Source organism: Lactuca serriola, chromosome 2 (assembly GCF_051521515.1).
Source record: "Lactuca serriola cultivar US96UC23 chromosome 2, Lser_US96UC23_V15, whole genome shotgun sequence".
Lineage (NCBI taxonomy): Eukaryota > Viridiplantae > Streptophyta > Magnoliopsida > Asterales > Asteraceae > Lactuca > Lactuca serriola.
The window spans coordinates 10,181,241-10,209,070 of NC_136409.1; the positions used below are offsets into that span (position 1 = coordinate 10,181,241).

General features: G+C 31.4%; 1 protein-coding gene, 1 long non-coding RNA gene and 1 pseudogene across 3 annotated transcripts; all 3 read right to left on the reverse strand.

Moving 5' to 3' along the window:
* Positions 1–1,486: 1,486 nt before the first annotated feature.
* LOC145089012 (uncharacterized) lies at positions 1,487–3,210 on the reverse strand. Its single transcript, XM_079027516.1, has 3 exons — positions 2,617–3,210; positions 1,795–2,484; positions 1,487–1,585 (listed from the first exon to the last, which is right to left on the reverse strand). Exons 1-3 carry the CDS (start codon positions 3,208–3,210, stop codon positions 1,487–1,489), a joined length of 1,383 nt encoding a protein of 460 aa, XP_078883642.1.
* LOC145085965 (disease resistance protein UNI-like) lies at positions 1,535–12,266 on the reverse strand (annotated as a pseudogene). The gene is made up of 3 exons (XR_013700255.1): positions 12,170–12,266; positions 2,617–5,330; positions 1,535–2,484 (listed from the first exon to the last, which is right to left on the reverse strand). The product of XR_013700255.1 is annotated as a disease resistance protein UNI-like (transcript).
* An 11,003-nt stretch (positions 12,267–23,269) lies between these two features.
* LOC145085962 (uncharacterized) lies at positions 23,270–25,314 on the reverse strand. Its single transcript, XR_013700254.1, has 2 exons — positions 25,029–25,314; positions 23,270–23,539 (listed from the first exon to the last, which is right to left on the reverse strand). It is a non-coding gene; the product is annotated as an uncharacterized LOC145085962 (long non-coding RNA).
* Positions 25,315–27,830: the final 2,516 nt, after the last annotated feature.

Consider the following 27,830-nt stretch of genomic DNA (forward strand, 5'->3'; position numbering starts at 1 on the left):
ACCGATGATGATTACCGGTTGAAAGATACCGAAGATGATTATCGGTTGAAAGATATCGATGGCAATGAATGATATGTGGTATGATGGGGGAACTCACCAAGCTTCGTGCTTACAATTTTAATTGTGGTTTCAGGTACCTCTTCGTCAAATGGGAAAGAGTCGGCGGCGTAGCGGCGCATCACACACATGATTTCCGCACTGGATTTTCTGGGATCGTACTCTGATTTTCTTGTTTCCGATGATATCGTTTTGAGACATGACCTTATGTTTTATAATTAATGTAACTTTGACAATATTTTAGTAACATGCCTTATTACATGCTAAATTCTAAAAATGATATTTTTGGCCTCGAAATTTGGGATGTTACAGAGTGCTTTTTAATTAAAAAAATGTTATTTTTTATTTAATTTTATATTTTTTAATTTAATTAAATAAAAAATAATGATGTAGCAGTAGGTTGAATGTGTTGAAAAATATGTTATTTTTATGTGTTATGGGTTGGAAAAGATGAAAGTAAAAGGAGAGAAAAAACGAATTTGAAGCTTGTGTGCCATGAGTTAAGTGGATTGAGTGGTTTCCACTCTTACCATCTTAACAAGTCATTTACAGATATAATTATAATTGACTACAGAAAAATAATATTTTATTATATATCCCTTTGTGATACAAGAATTACAAACCGTTAATTAAGATATCCAATTTCAATTTGTAAATTTTGTATAACATATATAAAATTAGGGGTGCAAACGAGCCGAGCCGAGCCGAGCCCGAGCCTGGCCAGGCTCGACTCGGGCTTGTTTAAGTTATATAAGGCTCGAGCTCGAGCTCGGCTCGATTCGAGCTTCCTTGTACTGAGCTCGGATCGAGCTCGTAAAGAATTATACAAGCTCGGGCTCGACTCGTTTTTTATCTGACGTGTCTAAATAAGCTTAAGCTCGGCTCGAGGTCGTTAAGAAGCTTGTTTACTAATACTCCAAATCCATAATTCCCCTAATATGTTTTTATTTTAATATATATATATATATATATATATATATATATATATATATATATATATATATATATATAATATTAAATTATATTATATAAAGGCTCGTTCAGGCTCGCGAGCCTAATCAAGCTTAATGACATAGGCTTGAGCTCGAGCTCGTTTAATAAACGAGCTTAATATTAAGCTCGAGCTCGGCTCGGGCTCGTTTAAAATCGATTTCGAGTCGAGCTTTTAACGATCCGATCTCGAGTAGCTCGAGAGTAGTTTGGCTCGTTTGCACCCCTATATAAAATCATTTTTGTTTAAATTTAAGTTTTAATCATTTGCAATCATATTTAGAAAAAAATTGCACTTAGTGAATGTCAAATATTTTTATTTTAGTTTTCTCGAATTACGGTTTTTCCGAACCAAATAGTTTTTTGGTTAGGAAATGACATTTAAGTTGTTAACTTATTAAATCCGTAGCTTTTTTCACTAAAAAGTAACTACTTACATTTATAACGATTTACTAGCTAAAGTTAGATGATGAAAAATTAGTTCTAATTTAAATTGCTTTAAACTTACTATTATAATAATGATCTCCAATGAAAAATCCTGTTGATACATAAATATAAAAAAGATTAAGCCATATTTGTAAATGACTTGTATTGCAAACCTTAATTCAAGAAATGGTTTGTACGTTCATGATTTGTAACATTTTGTTACAATTGTGATGCCCAAGTTTAGTCATCCCACCTCTTTATTATTCAAAAAACAGGAGCTTAGTCCTTAATTAAGTATGAAAGTGAAATTGAAAGCGTTACCTGCTCTTTTGATTCGTGATTTTCTCCGCAATCTTCTATATGAATCTCCAAAAGTGCCACCGGATAAAAATTGGCAATGATAGGTGTGAATACATTTCTAAACCTCTTACATTTTTCAATCTTTATGCTTTCAATAGCTTGAAAGCCATGGATGAGGGGACGAGAGTTATATTCACCTTTTATCCTCCACACCTCCCTTAGCTTCCCTAAATTCTTCATGTTGATGCTTCTTAAGATGTTTTTGTTGTCTTCTTCTCCAATTGCACCAACACAATCCAAGTCGATGTTGAATAACGATTCAATGGAACCACAATTCTCGACTTGAAGCTCTTCAAGATGATGCAGCAGAGACATGGGATTGCATGGGAATAGATTCACAAGACTATCACAACTGATCACTTTAATGATTCTTAAACCACTGTTGTTGTATTCATCTCCAGTTGCACCAGCACAATCCAAGTGGATGTTGAATAACGATTCAATGGAACCACAATTCTTAACTTTAAGCTCTTCAAGATGATGCAGCAGAGACATGGGATTGTGCGGAAATAGATTCACAAGCTTCTCACAGTTACTCACTTTAATCTCTCTCAACTTAACTTTTTCACCTCCACTAAGTTCACAAGGCCATATTTCTTCTAAGTTCTCCATGTCATTAATTTGAAGTGTCTCCAACTTAGGAATCACAACCTGCAAAATAATCATCCCTTAATAGCCACATATAAACAATAACACATCATACAATCAAATTACAGATATATTATGAAACTTTTAGTTAAAAATATTGTTTAAATTGTATTAACATAAAGCACATATATGTACCTCTTCCTTCAACAAACTAGATGTTCCCAACTTGTTCTGCGGATAAATGATTGTGAAACCTGGAATGCCCTTAAGTTTCAAGTCTACGAGATGTGGTAGCTCAATTATGTTGACATTATGGCACAAACCTGATAGCTTCGGTAGTCCACTCAAAGATAAAAACTTCAGCTTGGGGAATGTAATTGTCTCTTCTCCACTACCCCCAATCCCAGTATGTATGAGTTCTTCCATATTATCGCATTCGTAAACTTCCATTTGCTCAAGATTTGACAAAGTGTTTGCAACATGGAGTTTAAAAAGGAATCTCAACTCTACACACTCTGAAACGACAAGGACTCTTAAATTGCAGAATGAAGATGACTGAGGAGGATGTGTCAACTTCACCTCAACATCTTCAAGATCATTCATACCATGCACACTTAAAAAAAGCACCTCTGTTTTCAAAAATAACCCATTAAGTTTAGAGTCTAATACATCACCTTTGTTGGTCACCAATTGCAACATCTTTTCGTATGAGTGGCTACTCATACTGATATTTCCATCAAAAGAGAACCCCACTGAGATCTTGAATCGCTCAAGATTCTCAAATGACATATTCTTCAGTTCAGCTTTGTTATTAAAAAACTCGAATTCTAATGCAGAAAGGCTGTTTCAACGCTCCACCATCTCATTGCAGTTATCATCTGTGAACCCAGACGCATTTCCAATATAAAATTCTTCAAGTTTGACCAAACTTTTCAAGACACCCTGTTCTATACGGAGACCATCACAAATCTCAGATCAAGTAACCTTAGCTTCTTTAAATTTCTGACTGTGGAAGGTAACCATTCGATGCGAGAATTAGCAAAGCTCAGCACTTCCAGATTCGATAGATTTCCAATACAAGAGCAATCAAACATCTTTAATGAACATTCAGTGAGATGAAGCACCCGAATGTTGGTGGAGCATCGAGGTGCCAAAGGAAGCAATGGGTACTTCATTTTATCGTATGATATAACATGGAGCTTTTCCATTCCTTCATAAAAGTCTTGAGGAAACCTTAGCGACTTATCCCCATGCATAAGTTTCAAAATCATTAGGTTTGGAAACTTGAAATCTCCTGGAAACTTAGACATACTCTTGCATGTTAATGAAATTCTTTTGCAAGAGTCAGTTATATCATTTTCAGTCCACTCGGGCATATTACCATGGTTGACAATAGAAGCATGCTCGACTTCAGAAAACATACCCAAAACAAAAGCACAGACCAGATCATGCATCTTGACACACCCAACATCATCACTTTCAATTAACAAATTTGTCTGCACCAGTCGCTCAATGCAGGTGTTGAGCCTGTTTCTTGCTTCTCTAATCGTATAAAGTCTATCAAATATCTTCAAGCCCCATCCATACCTCATCAACTCCTCGGTAGGAATATCAAAGTCTTCGGGAAACAAACCACACATTAAAAAAGTGGATTTAGTCTCATCTTCTTGGAGATTGTGGTAGCTCGTTTCAAAGACTTTGGGCGCAACACTGTGAATGTCATAGTGCTCTATGCGCAAAAGTGCATCCTTCCATGCATCCTTTCTTTTATTTCTAAGAGTACATGCCATGGTTTTTATGGCAATAGGTAGACCGCAACACTTCCTTACGATATCCTCTCCTATCTTCTGGAGCTTGGGCTCAGAAGTTTCTACAAATTGCTGGAACAGACTTCGAGCTTCTGCTTCAGTTAGAAGCCCCACGTTAATAATTGAATTAGCTTCAACCCCCATCATAGTGCAAACATGTGAGTCTCGTGATGTCAACAAGACCTTGAAGTCGACACCTTGATTTGGAAAAGGACTTAAACCAATATCTTCAAGATCAACTAACTGCCAAACATCGTCGAGCTGAGTACTATGAGGAACTTAGTCTTACCTCCATCTGAATTCTTTTTGAACCATTCACGAAGCTTATCAGCTCTTGCTGGCTTAGTTTTTTCATTGAGTTGTATACCGAGGTAATCTGCTATAGCTTCTTGAATGGCAAAGGGGTCCGTCTTTTCCCCTATAACTGCCCCAACAATATAATTAAACAATTTCTTTTCTTCAGCAGCCTTCTTCAGCCTTTGCATCATTCTAGTCTTCCCCACTCCACCCATCCCACACAAGGCTACCATGTGGAATTTTTGGTTGGGTTCGAGTGCTTTTAATGCTTGTGTAAAAGTTTTCTCTCTTGATGGGAAATCATCACTTGATGATGCAGAGGTGGATGCATTCATGGAACCAACTCTTCCTAGAGGAACTGGATCATCAGTCCAACTGATCAGGGAGAGTTGTCTCGTTAGACTTTCAATCTGCTCAGTTATCTTGAAGGCTTTCTGTCCAAGCTTGTGCCTGATCCTGAGACTACAACAAGTGATGACATCAAGCGGAAAGTTTGCCACATTTGCTCTGATCCCTTCTACTTGGTCCAACCAATCCTTAATTTGAGATGGAATCTGAAGATGATTTCTTGTGTTCCGGCTAATGTGTTCCTCTACACTGATTCTTGAGGTATTCAACTCTCTCATTTTCATCTGCATGACCCTCACATATTTTCTGCAGGAAATCATGTAGCCTACATGGTCTGTAACGGGAACCAAGGCCATCTGAGCAACTGAGTTAATAATGGCACCAGCAATCCCCAATATTGGGTCCACAATTGAACCAACAATCGCCATTGCTCAGTAGTTTTACTTTTAGTTGCCCCTACACATACAAAAGCGACCGAATTAGAAAGTGAATTCAATGCAACTTGATTCGAAATCTATGACTGAGCAATTACAAGCATATGCTTGATTCATTCTATTGAGAAAGGTTGTTAGCGTATATTGATGATCTAAAATGTAAAAATAATCCATCTCATAATCTAAAATGAATTAAAGATAATGTTTTGACATTTTAAACATGATGGCAGGGGTGGTAATCTGCATCCATTTAGAAACAACTTTGGTTGGTTTAAAATTTAAAACTTAGGTAAAAGTTAAGTCCTGATTGCAAAGAATATATATATATATATATATATATATATATATATATATATATATATATATATATATATATATATATATACACACACACACACACACACACACACACCAATTTATGCAGCTATCTCCTGTAACAAGCTTAATGTTTCTTAACATTTAATCATTTAATATAAAACATCAAATACAACAGTAATATAATCGTGTGGTTGTTGCATAATATGGTAGAAAATGTAGTTGGTTACATTAAACTACTGAAAGAACATGTTGCATGAATTAATAAATGGTGAAAGTATCTTGTATTTTTTTGCAATTAACCCAATTATAAACGGGTAAATTAGGTCGAAAGTTGAACACAATATATTCAATCTTTACAACTTATTAAATTGTCAGAAATCTAAGACTATTATTTTAATATTATACAATTAGAGATTATAACGATTGGCAACCAAATCCTTGAACCGTTTGAGTAAGAGTGAATGATTGTTATACCCTCACCCTCAAATGCACAAGTATGCAGAAAAAGAAAATAATTATTTGTTTGAGAACTTCTCTTAAATGTAATTGTAAATATACAAACTATAAAATACTTGAATAGCATTTTTTTATATAAATAATGATACAATTATATTTGATCAATCAATGAGAAAGAAAAAGTTTAACAAATTAAATCACTCAGATTTTGATTTCACTATGTTACCAAATCAACAAGACTGTAGAATTTGCATCTTCTTTAACAATAGGAGGGAAAGACAGTGATAAAAAAAAGAACCAATTGAGAATCTATTTCACACTATCTACAATAATCAAGCCTCAGGTTAACGAATACATGTACTTAGCAAAAGCACCACAGGGAGAAAGTACTGGGTTCACAATCAGAGCAAATCAATATAAATTATTTTAGCAAGCCCAACAATCTAATGAACAGATGCATCGAACCAATCAAGCCCAATAAGAAATCATCAATTTCAAGACTGAAACATAAGGTTGTTCGTTGATTCCTTTGCAACCGAGGAAAAAAAAAAAGAACTATAGATATTATAAGAACTCTGATGTCAAATGCTTTTACCAAATTGAAGAGCAGCTCCCCTCATGTTAAATACTTTAAAGTTTAACCAAGTTGTTCGTTGATCCATGATGTCAAATGCTACCAAATTGGAAGAGCAGTTTCCTTGAATTTAGTGTAACAATAGTTGAATTTCAGTCAAGACGACTAAGTAGAAGGAGGTGCGTATAGATAGAGACGCCGATAAACGGCAGTGGCGATGAAGTGCCGAACTTGGGATAAGAGGGTGCGACTGGCGATGACGTCGATGAACAGCGGTGGCGAGGAAGTGGGGAGAAGTGCAAATTGGTAAATGTGTTATGTGTGGATACATAAACCTTCAATTTTCATTTAATTACCCAATTAAAAAAATTATAAATTTAGAAAGAAACGCAACTACCTCTAGTTTTTCATACTATAGAAAAATTAATATGAATATAATTGACATTTACTTAAAACTTTTTTTTTTTTGAAATTGCTAATGATTATATATAAAAAGGGCCAAAACTAGCAAGGAACTAGCCCGCGAGAAAAGAAACATTACACGTACAAAATATTAAGCGAGTTACAAACATAAGAAAGGAGAAACTAATTAACATGAAAAATATCCACATCAAAATTTAATATAAGTTTTAAGAAATTCTAATGTTTTTAGAGTGTTTTAGTCAAACTAACTAATAGATGACATCTGAAAATTGAAGAATATAATTTTTATTGTTAGGAAAAGTTAGTTAACTTTTAATGGTATAAGTCATATAAAAACCAAAAGTTAAAAAGATGGAAAAGGAAATTTGAAGTGGTTTTTGGATTATGAATGTTTTATTTAAAATAAAAGCTAAAATCTCTTGTTGCTTAACAGGTTTTTTTTTAATTAAAAACTAAAAGCCGTTAAAAACTTTGAACCGAACACATCTTTAATTATCTTAAAAAAAACAAAAACATATTTTATATAAATATTTTAATTTGTATTTTTTTAATTTTGATTTTAATTTTTTTATTTTTGATACTTCAATATTTTTTAGTGTATGCATTTTTATTATACATAAAAAAAAAGTATATATCAAAAAACACTAAAATGAAATGTTATAATAAACATCGTCCATGATGGTCTATCTCTTCTAGAACAAACAAGCAAACAACGCACATGAGGGTGTTAAGATCGTCACATTTTCGACTAAGATTCCATCTAGAAGGGAACATGTTAAGTACAATTCTCCAAACAAGAATATTAACCTTCTTAGGAAGGAATTTATACCACCTAGTTTCCATAATGTTATAAGGAAGAGTCAAATTGTCAATGTGCAACCTGATTTCCTTAATAAAGAAAAAACAGATTTGTCTAAAAACCATCTCTAATGGTCTCGATCATTAGAAAAACATATGCCTTGCAACAACATTAAAAGATCTTCAACTTGACGGCTACTGACCCCTCCACGTATAGGCCGAGACCAAGACCAATTCCACCCATCATACCACTCACACCAACAATTTTGTTTAAATTACAAACAAAACAATCTTGCGAATCTAACATTAAGTGGTAAGTCACCTAGCCAAACATCGTGCCAGAAGCGCGTAGAATTTCCATCACCCACCTTTCTTTTGTAAGAAAGAATGAAGCTGTAACATCCCGATGATGAAGTCTTTGGTCCAAACGCCAGGCGTTTGGCATAAAATGTTGGACGTTCTATGATGGACGTCAGGCGTTTGCACGCAAAGACCAAACCCTAATTTTTAGAGTTCATACCCTATTTAAAGAACATTATGGCCTCAAAACCCTTCACCACTCCAGCCTCCATCCTCATTTCGAAAACCCTAAGTGTGTATAAGAGTTTGAAGCCCTGGTTCATCTTTTTGGTATCATTTAGTGTTCTTGATAAGAGAAGGAAGATCTTTGGAGTATAGTGGTTGCTCTCTAGCTTGTGGATCTGGACTATTGACATCTTAGAGCATCATTTTGAGGTATAAAGTTCAAATCTTGATGTCTCGTTTGTTAGATCTTGATTTAGGGCTAGTTTGTGTACTTTTTGGTCCCAAAGACTTGATCTTTCATAGTTTGGAATGCTTCAGAGGTTTAGACTGTCCTTTCAAGCATAATAGTGTGTCTAGAATCATAAAAATGCAATCTTGGGTCTTCATAATCTTCCATGCAACAGTTTTGGAGCGAAAAAATTTGCAACTTTATGGATTTAGACGTTCCATTATGATTGGATCTGAAGTTTGGACATGATATCTTAAGCCATTAAGATATTGGTTTAGAAGTTGGTAATCAACGAGCAAACGCCAACCGTTTGCATGGGAACGCCCAACGTTCGAACGCTAGGCGTCATATGGTTAGGGAGATGCAACCTCGACAAGTTTGTCACCGATAGTCGAGGTTGTTGACCTGATGCGGTCAGGTTTGGGTTGCAGTTTCCGGTGGGATTAGGAAGATAGTGCTGGAGGAGGCTTATAAGTCTCGCTTTTCTATTCACCCAGGAGCCACCAAGATATATCGGGATTTGAGATTAAGCAATTGGTGGCCGTGTATGAAGAGAGAGGGGGTTTTTGACCCGATGCGGTCAGGTTTGGGGTGTAGTTTCCAGTGGGATTAGGAAGATAGTGCTGGAGGAGGCTTATAAGTCTCGCTTTTCTATTCACCCGGGAGCCACCAAGATATATCGGGATTTGAGATTAAGCAATTGGTGACTGTGTATGAAGAGAGAGATGACCTTATATGCCAAGAGGTTCTTGACCTATAGGATGGTCAAGAACGAGCATCAGAGGTCATATGGGAAGCTGCAGCTTTTGGAGGTTCCCATGTGGAAGTGGAAACAGATCACTGTGGATTTCATCACCAAATTGCCTCGAACGGCTAAGGGATTCGAGGCGAATTAGGTGATTGTGGATCTTCTGAACAAAAGTGCTCACTTCTTAGCAATTCGAGAGAGTTCTTTGGCCGAGAAATTGACCGATTTATATGTACGCCAGATTGTCGCTCGACATGGTATTCCTCTCTCCATTGTATCGGATCGAGATGTTCGGTTCACATATCGTTTTTTGGCAGAAGTTCCATGAGGAATTGGGTACGAGACTGCATCTTAGCACAACTTATCATCCACATACTGATGGCCAGAGTGAGCGGACCATTCAGACACTGAAGGACATGTTGAGGGTCTGTGTCAATACTTTGAAAATAATGATTTATTTACACATCCTCTGTTTATTGTACCTTTCACCTTTGATCTATGGGATACTCTGATATGGAACAATACTTTGAAAACAATGATTTTGTAAACATTCTATGATTTTTGGTTGTTTTAAAAAGTTTAAATTTCTTGTGATTTTTTTTGGGATGTTACAAGTTGGTATCAGAGCCTTGCTTTGAGCAAATTGGAGGAACATCCGTGTGAATCCAGACTCAAACTAAGGAGCTGTAAAGGCTTTAAAAATGACCGTACACATCCTCTGCTTTATGTACTTTTGATCTATGGGATACTCTGGTATGGAACAATACTTTGAAAACAATGATTTTGTAAACATTCTATGATTTGGAGTTGTTTTAAAAAGTTTAAATTTTTTGTGATTTTTGTTTTAGGATGTTACACCCTTTCCGTGCATGTAATTTATGGATCCTTCTATCCATAAATTTACTGGATGAGCATAAACTTACTTTCAAAACCTTTGAACTTTCACTATTATCTTCCTTTTACATCATGTCTTTCTGTTGAATACCTCATGATGGGCTTCATATACTACCACTACAAATGAAATGATGTAGGAGGAATATAATTGTGAATGTCCGAAAATCTTGAAAGTAAATCAACTTAAGGGTTGAAGGTTAAGAACCTTGAATGATTGCAATGAAAATATAATGCAAATTACACAACCTTGATTAATCGTTTAACATCAGTCGACGAACGATTTTCACAACCTTGATATATATATATATATATATATATATATATATATATATATATATATATATATATATATATATATATGTGTGTGTGTGTGTGTGTGTGTTCCCTTATATGTGTGTGTGGATTGCTCTGAGGTATTTTAATCTCCCTTGTTCCTAAATGATCAACAAGACTCATTTACATTGGGTTCTTGAAATGTGCAGAAGCCGCCGGTAAAAAGAAGATGATATGGGAGGACGTCGATAGAGACGATGATCAGTAGGGAAGGAAGCGGGGGGAGGTGGAGGACTCCGGGTGGGGTGTGCTTTTTATATTTGCATGTTCAGTTTCATCTCTCTCGCTCAATCTCAAACACTGTCTTTAATATCAAATATGAAGTGCTTCATTTCTCTTGATCTCTTATCCTGTTCCAAATCCATGTCTCTGTCTCTTATCGTCATCTGTAATTTGAAAATGTTGGGTATTCTTGTTTTGCAGTTTTGGGTTTTTCTTGTTATGTTATTGATATAGATTAACAGAATACAATGTGTTCATAGCTTCCTAAACATTTGGTTCTGCAATGGATCCTTGCAAGTATCAAGTATCCTACTTTTCTGTACTTTTTGTAGTTCAAAACCAAAATAGATCTATGTTATTGCTGAAAAGAACAACCCAGAGAAACAGAGTACAAGTCTTGAAAGCAGATTTCTCAATCTAATAACTATGTTTCATCGATTGCTTCTTCAAACATTTGTATCAATGTGAGTTCAAAAAGATGAAATGAGGGTGGGTTTTTTTTCTTTTATGAGAGAGAGAGATTGATAAAATTCTAAATTAAAAAGAAAAAAGCAAAAAAAAATTTATCAAAAGGGTGATTTAGTCTTTTCAGTTTTCTAAGGACCAAATATGCAATGAAAGATGCTCAAAAAGACCATCAATCCAAAACTTTAATGGTTTGGACGTTTTTCCTGAAAAAAAATACATACCATAGGGACTATATTTGCAGTTTTGTCCCATTTGTTATCATACTCTTATCTATTTTAGTCAATTTGTGTAATAGTCTCTTAAACAATATATACTTAAAACAAATGTATCTATATAAAAGCAAGATACACACTTCATCATTAACTTATTCAATATTTTTCAAGTTTAACTTTAATTCATAGTGGTCAAGTTCATATTTACTTTTGATCCAAAATATTTCATATCAATAACGATTAATGTTATCAGTTATGTTAAAAACCTGTCCAGCCACTCATCACCATCAGATTTGCCTTTTAACCGTTTTATCATATTTATTGTTTCTATAAAATCAAAAATACAAAACTCAAAACGAAACATTTAATCATAACAGAAATATTACTACGTAAACAATTGAATCCAAAATACTTACAACAATCAAAACCTACATTAAAATTTTCAAAAGGATTAATCAACTTTCTCCCTTTTCCAATTTTGATGAAGAAATACAAGTTTTTAGTGAGTGCATGTTTCTTTCCGGTTTCCATCAGTTATTGTTCTTACACAAACCAATATTTCCAAAATCAAAGGAGAAAACTAAAGAGGCATTGTGGGTTAACGAAACCATTGAATAGATATTGTGTGTATGTGAATCAGTAAAGAAAGGAGAATGAATACCTCTGTGAGTGTGAATGCTTCTCTTTTCTTCTTCCCTGTAAACACAAGAATTTAATTTTTTTTTTGAGGATAATACTAGGAACTGTGAAAGATACAAATATGACAAAAAGCAAATTATATAAGGCTTTTGTGAGGGGAAGGGGTGTGATGGTAATTTGGAGATGGCCACACCTAACTTTTGAGGTGTCCACACCTACTGTTTTTTATCCAATAAATTCTAATATATATATTAAATTTATCAATTACTAAATAAAAAAATCATTTGAAATATAGTAGCTGTAGCGTAATTGGCCTTTCAAGAAAGAGAACACATTGGTGCACCCCATGTGTATATGAACATCTGGGGAGCAGATTCAGAACTCATATTTGCAAAGTAATAGGTGGTATTCTGTAAAATAATAATTGTATTTATGAAATTCCCAATTAAGTAAAAAATATTTGTTGACTGTGAATCCTTAATTAATTTTAGCATAAATATTTGTTTTTAGATACTATTTGGTATTATGTTTGTCGTTTAGTATAGTGTTTTCCTGTTTCACTTGCATACTTAATTGGCTGATGAGCACGAATCAATACTGAAACCTAAAATTTAGCCAAAAATCAGCAATTTGCAAAACTAGTCAAACCAAATTTTCAAAGCAATGATAACGAATCCTATTTTGGTTATTTTAGTAATATATCCCCAAAAAATATTATTGAGAAATTGAGACAGTGGGAAAAAACTTTCTAAAAGTTTGATATAAAGTATCATAAAGTAAAATGGGAGGTGGAGTGTGGGGTTGTTAATAATTGTACCATATATGTTGTTTCTAATATTAGTTTATTTTTTTAAACTTATATAGAATTTTAGTGAAGTACATAATTCTGTGAAAATCTTTGAACTTTAAGTTGTTTATCATATATGAGTTTATTTTTTCTAAAAGTTGAAAGGACTCCGGCTTTGAAAATCCCACTGCTTTAAAAACTTAAATCACAAATACGGCCAAAACGTGATGTGTACTATCACTAAACAACTTTTTTTTCTAAGCTATCATAAAATAACTAAATGTTTTGTAAAATAGACTTTATGACACACTCTAATTTGAAAACATTGTTTTGATTTCAAAAAACTATTTATGAGATCCTATGAATATCTAAAATCCGGTTGTTAGTGATGCCATTGAGAGACTCTGTCGATATCCTTACTTTTGGTATAGGCATAGCAAACAATTTCCCAAAGGGGATTCGATTGAAATCAATAATAAAGCCAATACATGCATCTTATCTTAGATTCATTTCATTGAGTAAGGTTGGTTGAAAAGGGTATTTTATAGGGATAAAGAGGGGCAATTTATAAGGCTGCAAAAAATCTTTACAGGTTCCCAGGTGTGCATTAGAAGGGTCTTTATATATATATATATATATATATATATATATATATATATATATATATATATATATATATATATATATATATATATATATATATATATATATATATATATATATATATATATAAAGGGGTATGGCGGTTTTTTCCAGGTTTACCGTTAAACCATAAAAACAATATGAACAAAAATTAAAATCAAGAAGAGTAAACTTACAAGGAAGGTTATGAGAAGGGAAGCAACCAGAGTCGTATGTGCAACAGCAGCTTCTTTTTTTTTTTTTTATGTATAAGGGATATAATATGAAGTGCTTGAAAGAACTAGGAACTTAAGAGATAGGCTAAGAGAATCGGAAAGAGAGCGTTTAGAGAGACATGAGGGAAATAACAACATAATTTTTTATTCGTATGAATATTCGATGATTTTTACAATCATTTTACAATCCTTTATATAGGAAAGGGTAGCGTAATATTTACACTTAAAATATCGACAGACAAAACATGAAATTACATAAAGTAGGAAAAGACTACACTTCAAATAAAGTAAAGGCACATCTGTAAAAGTCGGAAATAATAATTCTATACGACAACTATAATATCATAAATGGCCCTTGAACTTGTTATGTCTTGTCATTTTTCACAAATGGCCCCTAAATTTGTTCAAACTTATCACTTTGTATCCTTTGTTGGAAAAACATCATTTGCTAAAAATCCTGATGAGTACTATCTATAGAAACCGGTGATCCTGGTTCTGTGTCAACCTGTTCTTCACTGTTCATGATATCTTCTAGTCTCAATAGTGTATCTCTTGCGCCGCTGAATGGCAAGAGCATATGCCAGTTTTGATGAGACCAAATTTGTAAGTAGTGTCCTTCTGCTAGGAGTTTATAATTTTCCCAACGAAAGCTTGCAGGTAGTAAAGGTGTTTTTTGAGCTGTGCATATATCTTCGTTCGAAAGATTCTGTAGAGTCCCAAAATCTATTTCTTGTTTGCATGATAACTTTTTAAGATATCCATGTTGTACTGTTCTTTGGGTGATGAAGATCCTTTTTCTAGCAGGTCTATATGTATGTTCATCTGCTGTTGGAAAAGAAGAAAAAAATTTGCACCCAATAATTGGACTGATGCTGTGAGAGGCGATGTTTCCGGCTGTTAAAATAAATTTTTCTCCTAATTTATTAAGAAGACTTTATGTGCTGCTATTGAGGTAGAATTCTATGTAATCTATCATTCCATTGTGATAAAAATTAATTATCTGTTCTTCTAGCATATCTGTAGTCTTTAGGTTTATCTGTAACAGGAGTATGGGAGTATCTTCTCCTTCATCATTCAATCTTTGGATTACTGTAACTCCTTTATAATTGATTTCTTGAAAAACAATCTGTACAATCTTCTGCTGTAATTTATATAGAATTGTTGGAAATTCTATACAAATTTTTTGAGACACCATTTGCTCAAATTCTTTGAACTGAACAAGTACTGGTCTCAACGTTTGTCTCCAAGGGAGATCTAAAATGCGAGCTTTAAAGCATACATAATTTCTGTATATTGTTGTTTTTAATTTCTCGTCTTTTTTTTCATTCCTTTGTATAAGTTGTACATTTTTTGCTTCAAGAATTTTTATTTTTTGTTTCAAAATATTGTTTTCAATCTGGCTTTGTATATGCTGTGTATCTTTTCCAGATTGGATAAGTTGTTGTTGTAACTTAGCAATAATTTCCTCCTGAGCTTTGATCATTTGCTCTGGACTAGTTTTTGCTATTTCTGAAAATGTTTTCACCTGTTCGGGTTCTATGAAAAAACTGTTTAACCCAAAATGTTCTCGAGCAATATTCATAGCTTCTTGGAAGCTATAACATCCCTTGTAAAGGGGATTTTGACACTGTATATATTTTATGAATGTTGCCCAATTATTAAAAATCCCAACTTTAGTGCCCCTGATGACAACATAATGTGTAAACTTTTTTATTTGTTTTTCAGGAGTCAATAGTGATTGTTTATTAAAGTAAAAACTTAAAGCATTGAGAATTTGAACTTTAAATGATGAAGCCTGTGGAACTGTCTGAATATGCCATAAGTTGTCTAGCAAACATTGTTGGTCTTCTGTCAAGTTTAACCCGATCATGGGCCTAAACTTTTTACGTTCATCGAAGCAAATTGGTAAAGTGCAGTTACCAAATGCTATAACGGCTTTTCTGTTCTGTGTATATTGTGTATTTTTTGAAGGTCCTGTCCAATAATGTGCATGTTGAATGTTTTGAGATTGTGGTCTAGATCCTTGCAAAAGGTTATTATTATGTGTAGTACTCGCTATTTCCATATAAGTAGTTGAGTTCTGTTGTGTGGGTTTATGTAGATATTCTGTTTTTATTGCTGAATCCAATAATTTTTCTGTTGATGTTGTGTTTCTATCTTCTTCTGAGGAAATGCTCATAGAAGAGGAACTCCTTTTTTGCTGTGTAGGTTGTATTAATTTGCTCTTTCCTTTGTTTCGACTATCCATCTGCAGAAAATAATTTGTTAATATTTCGGGATAGCATATCAGCTATTCCATTATTTTCTCCTTTTATGTGCTCAAAATTTATCTTATATCCACTTTCTTGTATTGTATTTTGTAAATTAATCCATCGTGTCCTATTTATTTTCTTACTTTGATCATTTTTAATAAAACGAACTATAGCTTCACAATCTGTTCTAACTGTAAATTCTTAATGTAAAAATATTTTAAATTTTTCTAAAGCATTTATTAAAGCTTGTATTTCGTAGTCTATAAAAGTCTAATTCATTCCTGTCTTATTAAAGCTTCCACTAGCATATAAGCATATTTTTTTTGTATCTTTTGGGCTATATTTATCGGATTTACAAAGGAGAACGGCTCCCCATCCTTCTTTGCATCCATCAACTTCTATTATTATGTAATCAGTAACTAATGGTAATTCTAATGATTTAATATTTTTAACTTCTTCTTTAATTACTTTAACTAATTTAATGTCTTCTTGGTTAAAATGTATTTGTCTATTTTTTTGTTGTTTTACTATATAATGGTCCCACTAACTTTGAAAGATTAGGAATAAACTTTCGCGCATAATTAACCAATCCTAAAAAAGCTTGTATTTGTTTTAGATTTTCAAACTTCTCTAGGAATTCTAAAATTTTTGTCGATATATGACTTTGTAATTCAATTTTTCTATTTCCTATTTCTAAACCAAGAAACAATATTTTTCTTTTAAACAATTCCATTTTTCTTTTAGAAATAACAATATCATTCCTTTTTATTTCTTCAAATATTTTTTGTAAATGCTTCTCATGTTCTTGTACTGTTTCACTGGCAACCAAAATATCATCAATCTATACTAAACAAAAATCATATTTCAGAAAGATACTGTCCATAAACCTTTGAAATATAGATGGGGCATTTTTAAGCCCAAAACTTAAAACATTCCATTCATATTGTCCTTCAGAACATGTAAATGTTGTCCATGATTTAAAGTTTTCATCAAGTTGTAATTGATTGTATCCAGATTTTAAATCAAACTTGCTAAAAACTTTTTTCTTTTGTATCAAGTTTATTAAAGAGTCTTTATTAGGGATATTGTAACCATCATCTTCTGTATTATCATTTAGTCTTTTATAATTATAAACTATTCGAGCTTTTCCTCTTTTTATTTCAGAATGATTTCTTACTATAAAAACTGCTGATCTATGTGGACTTTCCGATTTTCTAATTAATCCCTGTTCTATCATTTCTGGTATTTGTTTTTTAAATTCTTCTTTATCCAAAGGACTATATTCTATGTTTGCTGTTCTTATTGTAATATCAAGATTTTTTAATTTAAATTTACAAATATAATTAACTTTTGATTTTGTAATATCTTCTCCTATAAGTCCAATTTTCTCCAAGTGTAAAATTATAGGATGATTCATACTTTTTGTTATATCTTTTCCTTTTTCTAACTCATGTGTTAAAAATTCTGTTAATAACTTAATTGTTTCATTTTCAATGTTTGTCTTAATTTGATTATGTTTTAAAAAGTCTAGTTTACCTTGTCCACCACGCTTTTGCGCAAACTCTGATGTATTGGTATATTTAAGTGTTGGAAAACTATATATATATATATATATATATATATATATATATATATATATATATATATATATATATATATATATATGTTTAGTAAGTGTGATAAAATTACGTGTTAATGTGATAGCACCATTTAAGGCAAAAATAAAATTTAGTCCGAGAATAAAATCATTAGATTTTACATATTCTGGATTGATATTAACCTGTGGGATATCATATTTCATACTATAGTTACCTGCAAAGTCTAGAAATTGAATACCTGTTGGTTCTAAGTAATGTGTGATAGTTATTAGTCTGTGTTCGATTGTTCTTGTCATTAATTTATATGATAACTGTTTATGATATGATTTTGGTGCTAGATGATAAGATATAACACTTTTAGTTGCTCCTGTATCTACTAATGCTGTTAAATCTAAAAATTTATTATTATCTAACCATAATCTACATTGTAGGTTTATCATGTTGGGTGATCCATCTAGTTGTATTAATATATGTTCATTTGTTATTTGAGACATTTGATTTATTTCATTTACTTCGTTTTCTTCAATATTGATCTTTTTCTTTTTATCTAACGCCTCCTCTAAAATATTTACTCTATTTTCTAAAGTTTGTATTTTTAATTGATGTAATTCAGCTATTATTTCTAATTTTTCTATCTTTTCTGATTGTAATCCGATTTTTACTTATTTATTTTCTTTTTCTGTTTTTTCTTTATTTATTTCTAAATTATATAGCTTTTTAAGGCATATGTAACAGATTTATGTAAAACATATATTACATTGTGATCTTTTTTCTATACTAAAATATCCACAATTATAACATTTTCTATTTCCTCGTTTGTTTATCCAATTATGTTGACATTCTTCCTGTTCTGTATTTACATATGTATATGTTATTTTGGTTAAATGTTTATCATTACCGCTATCACTATATATACTGTATATTGATTCATTATTAAAATTTTCAGAACTTAGAGGTTATATATTATATTCTCCTATTTGTTCTATTAAATTACTTTTTCCTATATTTTTATTTTTGTTTGGGCATTTATTAGCTAAATCTTTAATATCACCACAAATAAAACATTTACAATTTCTTGTTTGTGGCTTTTTTACATATTTATTTTTATAGTATGGCTTATTTCCTTTTTTATATGATGTGCTTTTTCGTAATTTCTTTTTTCTTTCATAATGTCCATATGCTTGAGGTGTATAAATTGTTGATTTACAAAAGGCATAAGCATTTTTCTTTAATTGTTCTTGTAAAGCTACTTCTTTACATTTATCTTTTAATACAGTGAATGTATATGTGATCCTAGGTCCTATTCCTAGATTTTTCTGTTCTCCATATTGTTTCCATGTTTCATGTATATATCTTCCTAGATCTCCTGGAAGTTTTATAAAATATTTATCACATAAATTATCATCCATTGCTTGCCCAGTTTGTGATAATAATCTAATAAAATCTAATGTGAATTCATTAATATATTTCATATCTGCTATACTTAATTGTTCAAGATTTCTAATAGTTGTATCTTGTATTAATGTATTATTTTTTGCAGGGTTTACTTCTAAAATTAATGTTCTTATTTGACTAGTAAAATTATATGGGTTATCACCTAAGGCTCTTAATTTATTAATTTCATCTGGATCTTGTGTTTTTTTACTTTGCCAGATACCCAAAGCTATTGGGCCTAATGTTGTTTCTAAATAAGCAAACATATCCATACTATCTTTTTTATTTGTTTCCCACATTCTAACAACTACTTGTTCCCATGACAAAATTTCATCCATCCAAAGTTGTGGTTTTTGTTTTTCTAATAATAACATGCTTCGACTATATATATTTCCAATTGGTAATCGGCTACCTTTTCCTTTATAACTAGATTCTCCGGTATATGTAACTGTTGGCTGTGACCATATTTCTCGTCCTATACTATCTTCTGTACTAGTGCCTGGTTCACTCCATTCCATTTTAGGTCTTTTTCTAATATTTGTCATATATGTACCATTATTCATAAAGACTTGTTCTTTTTTATAAAAACCTGATAACATAGTCTTTCCTTGTAATATATTTTCTACTAGTGGCAAATTATAATATTCTTGTAATTTATTATAACTTTCTTCGTATGTTAATCCTAAATCAGTTATGCATTCTATAATCATATCATCTACTTCGTCTTGTATATTTAATTCTGTAAATTTTCTATTGATAATTTGTTCAATAGTTTTATTAATTTCTTCTGTTTTGAAGCTTATATGTTTCTTCTTCTATATAATCTATAATACTTAAATCATAATCTATATGTTCTTCTTTTTCAAATTCACTAAATCCTAATTCCATCGGTTCGCTTTCTTTTTCATTATCCGTATCATATATTGGTTCGGTATCGTATTCTATATTCATAAAGCTATACTCTGTATTCTCTTCTTCGTCACTTTGTTTTATTGTTTCTTTTTTAAAATTTAAAAATCTAAGACTTTGTATACCATCACTTCCTTCATATATATAACTTTTCTTTGGAATTAATACTTCATTTTCTTGTTCTTTTAAATCATTTAACGACCATTCTAATCCTGCTAAATCTTCTGGATCTATTTTTATAGGATCTATCATTTTTATGGATTTTGATGCGATTGTATTTACTATACCTTCTATATTAACTTTATATTTCATTCCTGATCTATTACTTGCTTTTCCTAAAACTCCTATACTTATTACTATATTGTTACCTTCATAGGTTTCATATCCTTTAGTTTGTAATGCTATTTTAATATTATGTAAATCTTTTATATCTTTTAATATTCCAGGTGTACAATAAAATAGTGCAGTGTTTTGACTCAAGTCTACCTCCATTCATGAGATTATTGTCTTTTTTAAATCTGTTTTCCATGATTTATCTAATAATAACGCTAATATTTTTGTTCCTAAATTTTTTTTCCTAAAACTTTTATTCCTATAATGACTAATCCTAGATGTACGAAATGTTTCTTTGACTGTTTTATCTTTTGTATTGTTTCTGGAGAAAATAGATCTATTGTTACTGTATTATCTACTACCCTTAAACTTTCTTCTCTACTACTTCGTATTAATACTGTATTAACATTTAACATTCCAGTTTGATATAATATTCTGGGGTTTAATATATCCGGATGATGTTGATTATATAAATTTATATTTCTATCTAAATCAATTTCTTCTTCTAATTGTACAATCTGTTGATTACTATTAGCTCCTGATTCTCTTCTAATTATTCTATTTACAAATGTGTCCGCTGTAATTATATCTTGTATATTACTAGTTGAATTTCTAGCGTCTTGTAATGTTCTGCTACGTCTTAAGAAACTTCTATTATTATTCATTTTCTTGGTAGCCAATGTTTATAAGGTTTAGGTTTTCTTATTATTTTACTGTCTTCAATATTTAATTGGTTAATTCCGTTTATAATTTTGTCTAAATCACTTTCTATACTAGGTATGATGGGAAAATTTCTAACTTCTATTAATGTATTTAGTTTTTCAATAATTTGTAATAATAAACTAATTATAAAATTAAGTAATATAGGATATGTTTTATCATTTTTTCCTGTGCCTGAATATCTAGTAAATCCTGTAACTTCTTCTTTATTATCTTCTGATTTATATTTTTTAACTTCTTCTAAAGCTCTAGTGTATTCTTTAGAGTTTTCCACTTTTAACTTTCAACAATAGTTTTAACGACCTATAAGATTTCTCCTACGTATTTATTTTAGGTTCAAATTGTAATAATTGATTTTCTATTTTATTTATAAGTTGTTTTGTCTCTATTTCTATTCTTTTAGGTTTATTAGTTTCTAATTGATAGCTTAATTACTGAATTTCTTCTTTGCTTGGAATTAATCGTTTTATATCTTTTAGTTCTTTAATAATTTGATTATTCTGTTCTTTATTATATCCTAGGTTGTCTACTAATTTAGTTAAAAACTCGGTTTTTATAGTTGTATTTTTAACTATTTTTTCTATTATACTTCTATTATTTTTAAACTCTTTTTCTAAACTTTCTCCTAGATTAATAATTAAGTCTGTTATACCGTTTAAGTGTATATTTTCTGTATGTAGACTATGTTTATATTTATTTTTAAATCTACAATAAAAATTATAATTTTCAAAGAGACTTTTAGTAGGATCAACGCTTTTATTATATTCAAGATTTAAGAAGTCTAGTTTTTTAAAGTTGGTTGAATTGTATGGTTTAAGGTCGAGACAATTTTTTGATGGATCAATGATTATTAAAATTCTTATCCCTTAGCTAAATCTTATATTCCTTTAGTTCTTTATTAAGATTTTCTTATATCCCTTGATATAACATATTTTTTACAAAATCTTAGTGTTACACAACCTTAAAATTATACAACCCAAACAAAACTATCATATCTCCTTAAATTATATTAAAACATAAAACAATCTCATAATCTTCACCTGAGAGAGTTCTCGACATATAAAAATGGTCTTAAGCAAAACATGCTGCCAGAAAAAATCGAGCTTGTCTCAATCTTTTAGATCATAGAACGTTCCATGCTCTGATACCAAATAAGGGGGTATGGCGGTTTTTTCCGAGTTTACCGTTAACACATAAAAACAATATAAACAAAAATTAAATCAAGAAGAGTAAACTTACAAGGAAGGTTTACTATTTATTTAATATTAAATGGTTATTAAAATAAGTGGGGATGAATGGGGGATGGAGCCTGTTTATTTTAACAACCATATAGTACTAAATTTATAATAAAAAAAAGTAATACAAATATCTAATAAGGGTAAAATTGTCTTTTTGCCTCCGACATGGACAAAAACCATGGCAAACTAAAATCACATGGGGTTGAAAAATAAATTAGGGACGTAATCTGTCATTTTTGACTCAACTAAAGGACAACGAATGTGATTTAGGACATGTATTATGAATCCTGTAATTATGTGTAAGACTCATGATAAACAATCGTGCAATTTTGGTTGAAAAATACAGGAAAAGAATTAATTATTAGAAAACGATAACCAAATTTTTCAAAGGAATGTTTCATAGCTTATCTCCTTTGATTCTGAAAGGTGTCCTTGGTTGGAAGCAAACATGATCCAAACTTGTAACCCAACCCAATAATTCACATCACCATCATCTCAAAAGCATGACCTCGAATTAATGCACACAAAATAAGATTATGGGCAGCAAGGATGACGTGAAAAATAGATTTTACCTTTTAATAAGCACCTGAAATTATTGCTCATCATTTTTTTTTCTAAACATAAACTCCTTCATAAAATATATAAATGCAAAGGTGAAAAAATAGAGAATTGTTTGGCTTTTGACAACAATAAAAAAAAATGGTCACCTGGACTAGGTGATTATTTAATCTCAAGGGCCAAAAGAATGGGCTTAGAAATGTATTCAATATAACACTTAAACATTAGGGCCCAACAACATAATTCCTAATAGCTTTCTCATTTAACACTTCCATTAGAAGCCCAATATACCATAACAAGAGCCATGTACTTTATAAGAAAGTTTATACTTATTATAAAATTGTATTTTTTTTCTTATTATAACATAGTTTTCAAATTGTTTCTTAGTGAAAAATATACCTGTTATAGCGATGGATCCAATTAGTACTATAATAGGTTAACCAACAAATTCTAGGCAATAGAAACGGATTCAATATAACACAATAACAGTAATCTATATAAGAAACTTTATGCCTAACAATATTAATTAGGATTTTCCTCAAATTTACAATCATAAGGAAACAAATATAAATAAACTTAGGATACTACTTTTATCAAAAAAGTCAACGTACTTTGACTTTGTCTATAAAATCCCACAGCTTCAACCCTGAAAGCTCCATCTCTACTTCATTACCACTTACTTCCACCCCACTATGATGTATTTTAACTAAAAATTAACATGACTTTTATCGATTAGGGTAATGTTTAATCTCATAAGAATAATTCCTCAATAATAACATTGTACTTTCCATTCTTCAAATAATTCAAACTTACCAATGAATTCTCCTTACAATATCAAGCCTATTTAACACAATGGACAATTCAAGAAATGAAAGGGTATGGTTTAGTCTCTCTGTTATCACATATTCATGAAAGGTCAATGTGTTACTATACGACATGAAAGGTCAGAATTGCCCTCCTAATACTATAATTATGTGTTACTTGACAAAACTTCAGGGATTTGAGGAAGCATTGCGGATACCTAGAAAAATGAAGTCTTTTGGATGTGAACCTGATACACTTTTTTACAATGCATTGATTCATGTCTTGTATGTGAAGGATAGACACAGATGCTTGCAAAACATCAAGTTAAATGGAGTATGTATCCCAAAAAAAATAAAAAAATTTAGTTGGTAAAATGGGGAAATGGCTAACACTTTAACTGCCATATGTGACATAAACACAATTTTTTTAACAAAAAAAAAAAGAAGTTTGACCATGAAAAACTCTGATCCTACAATTTTTAAAAAGTGAACAAAAGAGAAATTAGACTTCTCTAGAGAAAAATATTTATTCAAAATATGTAAAGGGGCTAGAGAAAAATACTTTAAAGAAAAACATGGAAAGTTTTGAGTAAATTTTTCATCAAAACTTTCTTCACGATTGAAGATATGGAGGGAAAGGAACCAACAGATCTAATGAACTTATTTAATAATAAAATTACGCAATTTCCCTCTTCAAATTTTTTTAAAGAAAAAACTACATCCATATAAACAAAAATTATCAGAGAGAAATGTAAAACCTCCAGATTTAATATATCAATTAATTAAACAATACAACTAAGAGACTAAACAGTTAAACTCCCAAATATACTGTTGTTAATGACACTGCTCTGCTCAGGAGAAAAAGAAAACTAAACATCTTCAAGTTATTGTACATTGAACATATCAAATTTTAAAATATACTAACTATGTTTCAAAAAATTAAACACTAATTTACTGTGACTACTAAGGGGTCAAATTAGTAGGCTTTTTATCACATAAATTTCATTGATAAATTAAGCTGCCCAATGTGAAACCAGCTAAAGGATTTTATTTCGGAAAACATTTAGATTCAAATTAAAATCAATGCCTTCAATTTCCGGTTTAAAACAATATTAAAGATTGTCCTACCTTTGCATTTACAACTTTGCAACCAAATATTTACCAAACCAATTACTAGTACAATCCTGCTGCTAGTGTGATTCCCCAAATACATAGATAGAGTCACAAAAACTCTTACATTTGGTTGAAGTACGAACCCTAACTTATGTAAAACCAAAATTATCATCATTTATCATCAGTAACTATAAATATGCGATATACCGTGCCTTACACTGGTTTTTTGAGCATGCTTTTTTCATTCAACAAAAGACCCAATTTGATATATAAGCGTACCAATATTTAGGGTTATGGATTTTTTACGTCAGCAGTGGAAGCTAGATCCCCCAACCTCCAGCTGATTTCTTCACCAATTGAACCTCTAACTTGATACTTCATATCGATTCTTGCTTCAGTTTGGAAGTTACCTTCAAACCTTTCAGGTACACGTACAGTCGTGTTCAAATGTGGGAACTTATGTACCGAACTAAAATTTAGAGAACTCTTACATAAATGGCCCCTGGATATGGAGAAGAGAAATAGGCAACTTTCTTTCAACCTTTTGTTTGTTGCACTGGAGGTCCGTGTGGTGTAGTCAAATTAGCAACTTTGGTCTTTGGTCCAGATAAAATCATTTTTTATCCTTAATTCCTTATGGTATTTATCTTATAATTTCTTTTACTTAATTCTGATTTTTAGAAATAATAAAGTTAAATGGGCCTACCAAGCCCACCTTTACCCCTTATAAATGTTGTAGAGGGTTCGAACCCAAAGCATGAGCGAAGTTTTCCAAAACATGACCGTATTTTGGCCAACCATGCCAAGAATAGCGATGTACTTCTTTAAAACCCATTTATATCCTCTTTTAGCATCTTGACACCAAAGCATGGCCGTGCTTCCAAATTTTGCCTAAACATTTCTTTTAGGCAGTGTTTGCTCTCATTAGTTCGAGTTTAGTTCAATCCTCAATTTCAAAATATGTATAATTTTCTCATACGCACTCCGTTTTAACGGATTCCTTTGCTCATACATTCTATATTGTAGTGACTATTTTACAAGATCAATAAAAATATGCATTGAAACCTCATTAGGTTCTACTTTTATAATGATAAACATCGTCTATAGGCTAACACCTTAATAGTACGACAATTCCTCCCAAAACAATACGACCTTTCATGGTACTATTCTACCAATAGATACAAGAGTTATTGTTATGCAACCAACTGTTTTAAAAGGATATTTACACCCCCGTTTACTGTTACATATTCACAAAATGGATGTTATATTTTCTATTGATTTTCAATTTTTTTTTATTCAGTAAGTATGTAAATCCATAAATTTGACTACATCATGATTTGGAAAAACATGAGGTCACAAAAAAATGAATAGATTCTTCTAGATATGGGTTAATTCTAACATAGACGAGGATGGTGCTTGAAGAATCAGGTGATTTTTTCAGATTTGTGTTAATTTCATATTTTGATATATTTGTTCTCATTTTAATTTATTGCAAGTGTTAGGTATATTTGCTTTTAACGTTGGGTGGTGATGAGTGGTTGTATCAGTGATGGAGGTGGAGTATGTGGAATATGCATGTTATTGGTAAAAATATATAAAATACATTGCTATTATCGGTGAAGAAATATAAGAATGTTGCTATTATGGGTAGAAAACTAGAAGTACATTTTTTATCGGGTAAGGACCTACATCGTAACAAAATCTAAACCTAGGAATACTCTGAATGCATAAAATAAGATATGGACTAAAAACACAATTTTGACAAACTACATGGACAATTTCAATAATTTGCTCTTTTATTATTTATAAAATGACCGCTATGTAGCTAAAATTTTTGGCTCTTTTAGAAATATGGCCCAGTCGTTCAGGTTTTTCATTGTTTGGGACAACCCTGTTCTGAAAAAAATATATTAAAATTACATTTCATCAATAATAATAATGATAAAAATACTAATCACTCAAATCCATCAAGAGAAAAAAAAAAGCCAAGCCTTGTGTCTTGTTCTTACCTAATTTTTCTTCCTCGCCAAAATATATCAATAACATGAGGCAGATCCAAATGACGATCCTTTATTTAGATGAGAGTCCATAGGCCCATCAACAATAACTCAAAAGACCTTTTTCATACGACCAATTCACCACAATTCCGGGAAGTTGTACAAAGCCCATAGACTCCAAACTCTGTGAGTTTGTTCGTTCTCTAACGTCTCTGTCTCGCCTATCTCTTTTTCTCTACTGAATATTGTCTTTCAGTATCTAGTTTCAAGTAAGTTAACCTAATCCTCGTTGTTTAGTTTTATTTATACACCAAATTACTTGACTTACTTTAGTAGTTTTGTGATGTTTTATATCTAAGACGTAAGTTATATACCCTAAAGTACATGACTTAATTTTGGGGAAAAATTCTAGCTTTTCATTTTTGTGACATTATGAGTTTTTCAATTTTGTAAACTCTAAATTAAGCATGATTATCCCTATAGTTCATATGAATTTACTTGTTCGTAACTCCATCTTGTTGCAGTCTTGTTTATGCCAAATGTTATTTGGAAAATGATTGTTTCTGCATGTAGAACACTTGAAAATGCCATATAAACTGCCTTTCTTTCACCTTCTTTTGTTCAATAGATGGTTTTCTGTTTTCTCAATGGTTCGTTTTGACACAGAGAATGTAAATGTTCAAGCAAATCCATGATATGATTGACTTTTCAATCTTGAGAATTAGGTTAGCATTCATGATCTGGCAGATCACCAATGAATTCAAGTTTGGATTTTTTTTTACGGAATTTTAGTTCTACATTGTCTACTGTTTCGACTTCTTTGCAAACATGATCATATTAACTTATCCTAAATGAAGCGAGGGCATGTTTTTTATTTTTTTCCCTATTAAATGTTGCATGGATAAATGATGTGTCAAGAATAAGTGTCGTATTTTTCTTAACGAGAGTAAATGACCACTTTGCCCTTGAGTAAATCATATTTCCTTTTCTTTATGCCCTTGAAGAAAACTTATATTGTATGTGTTAGACGTATCTATGTATTATATTTAGCTTGTATTCTCCTTTGGTATTTAGTTAGGCAGCC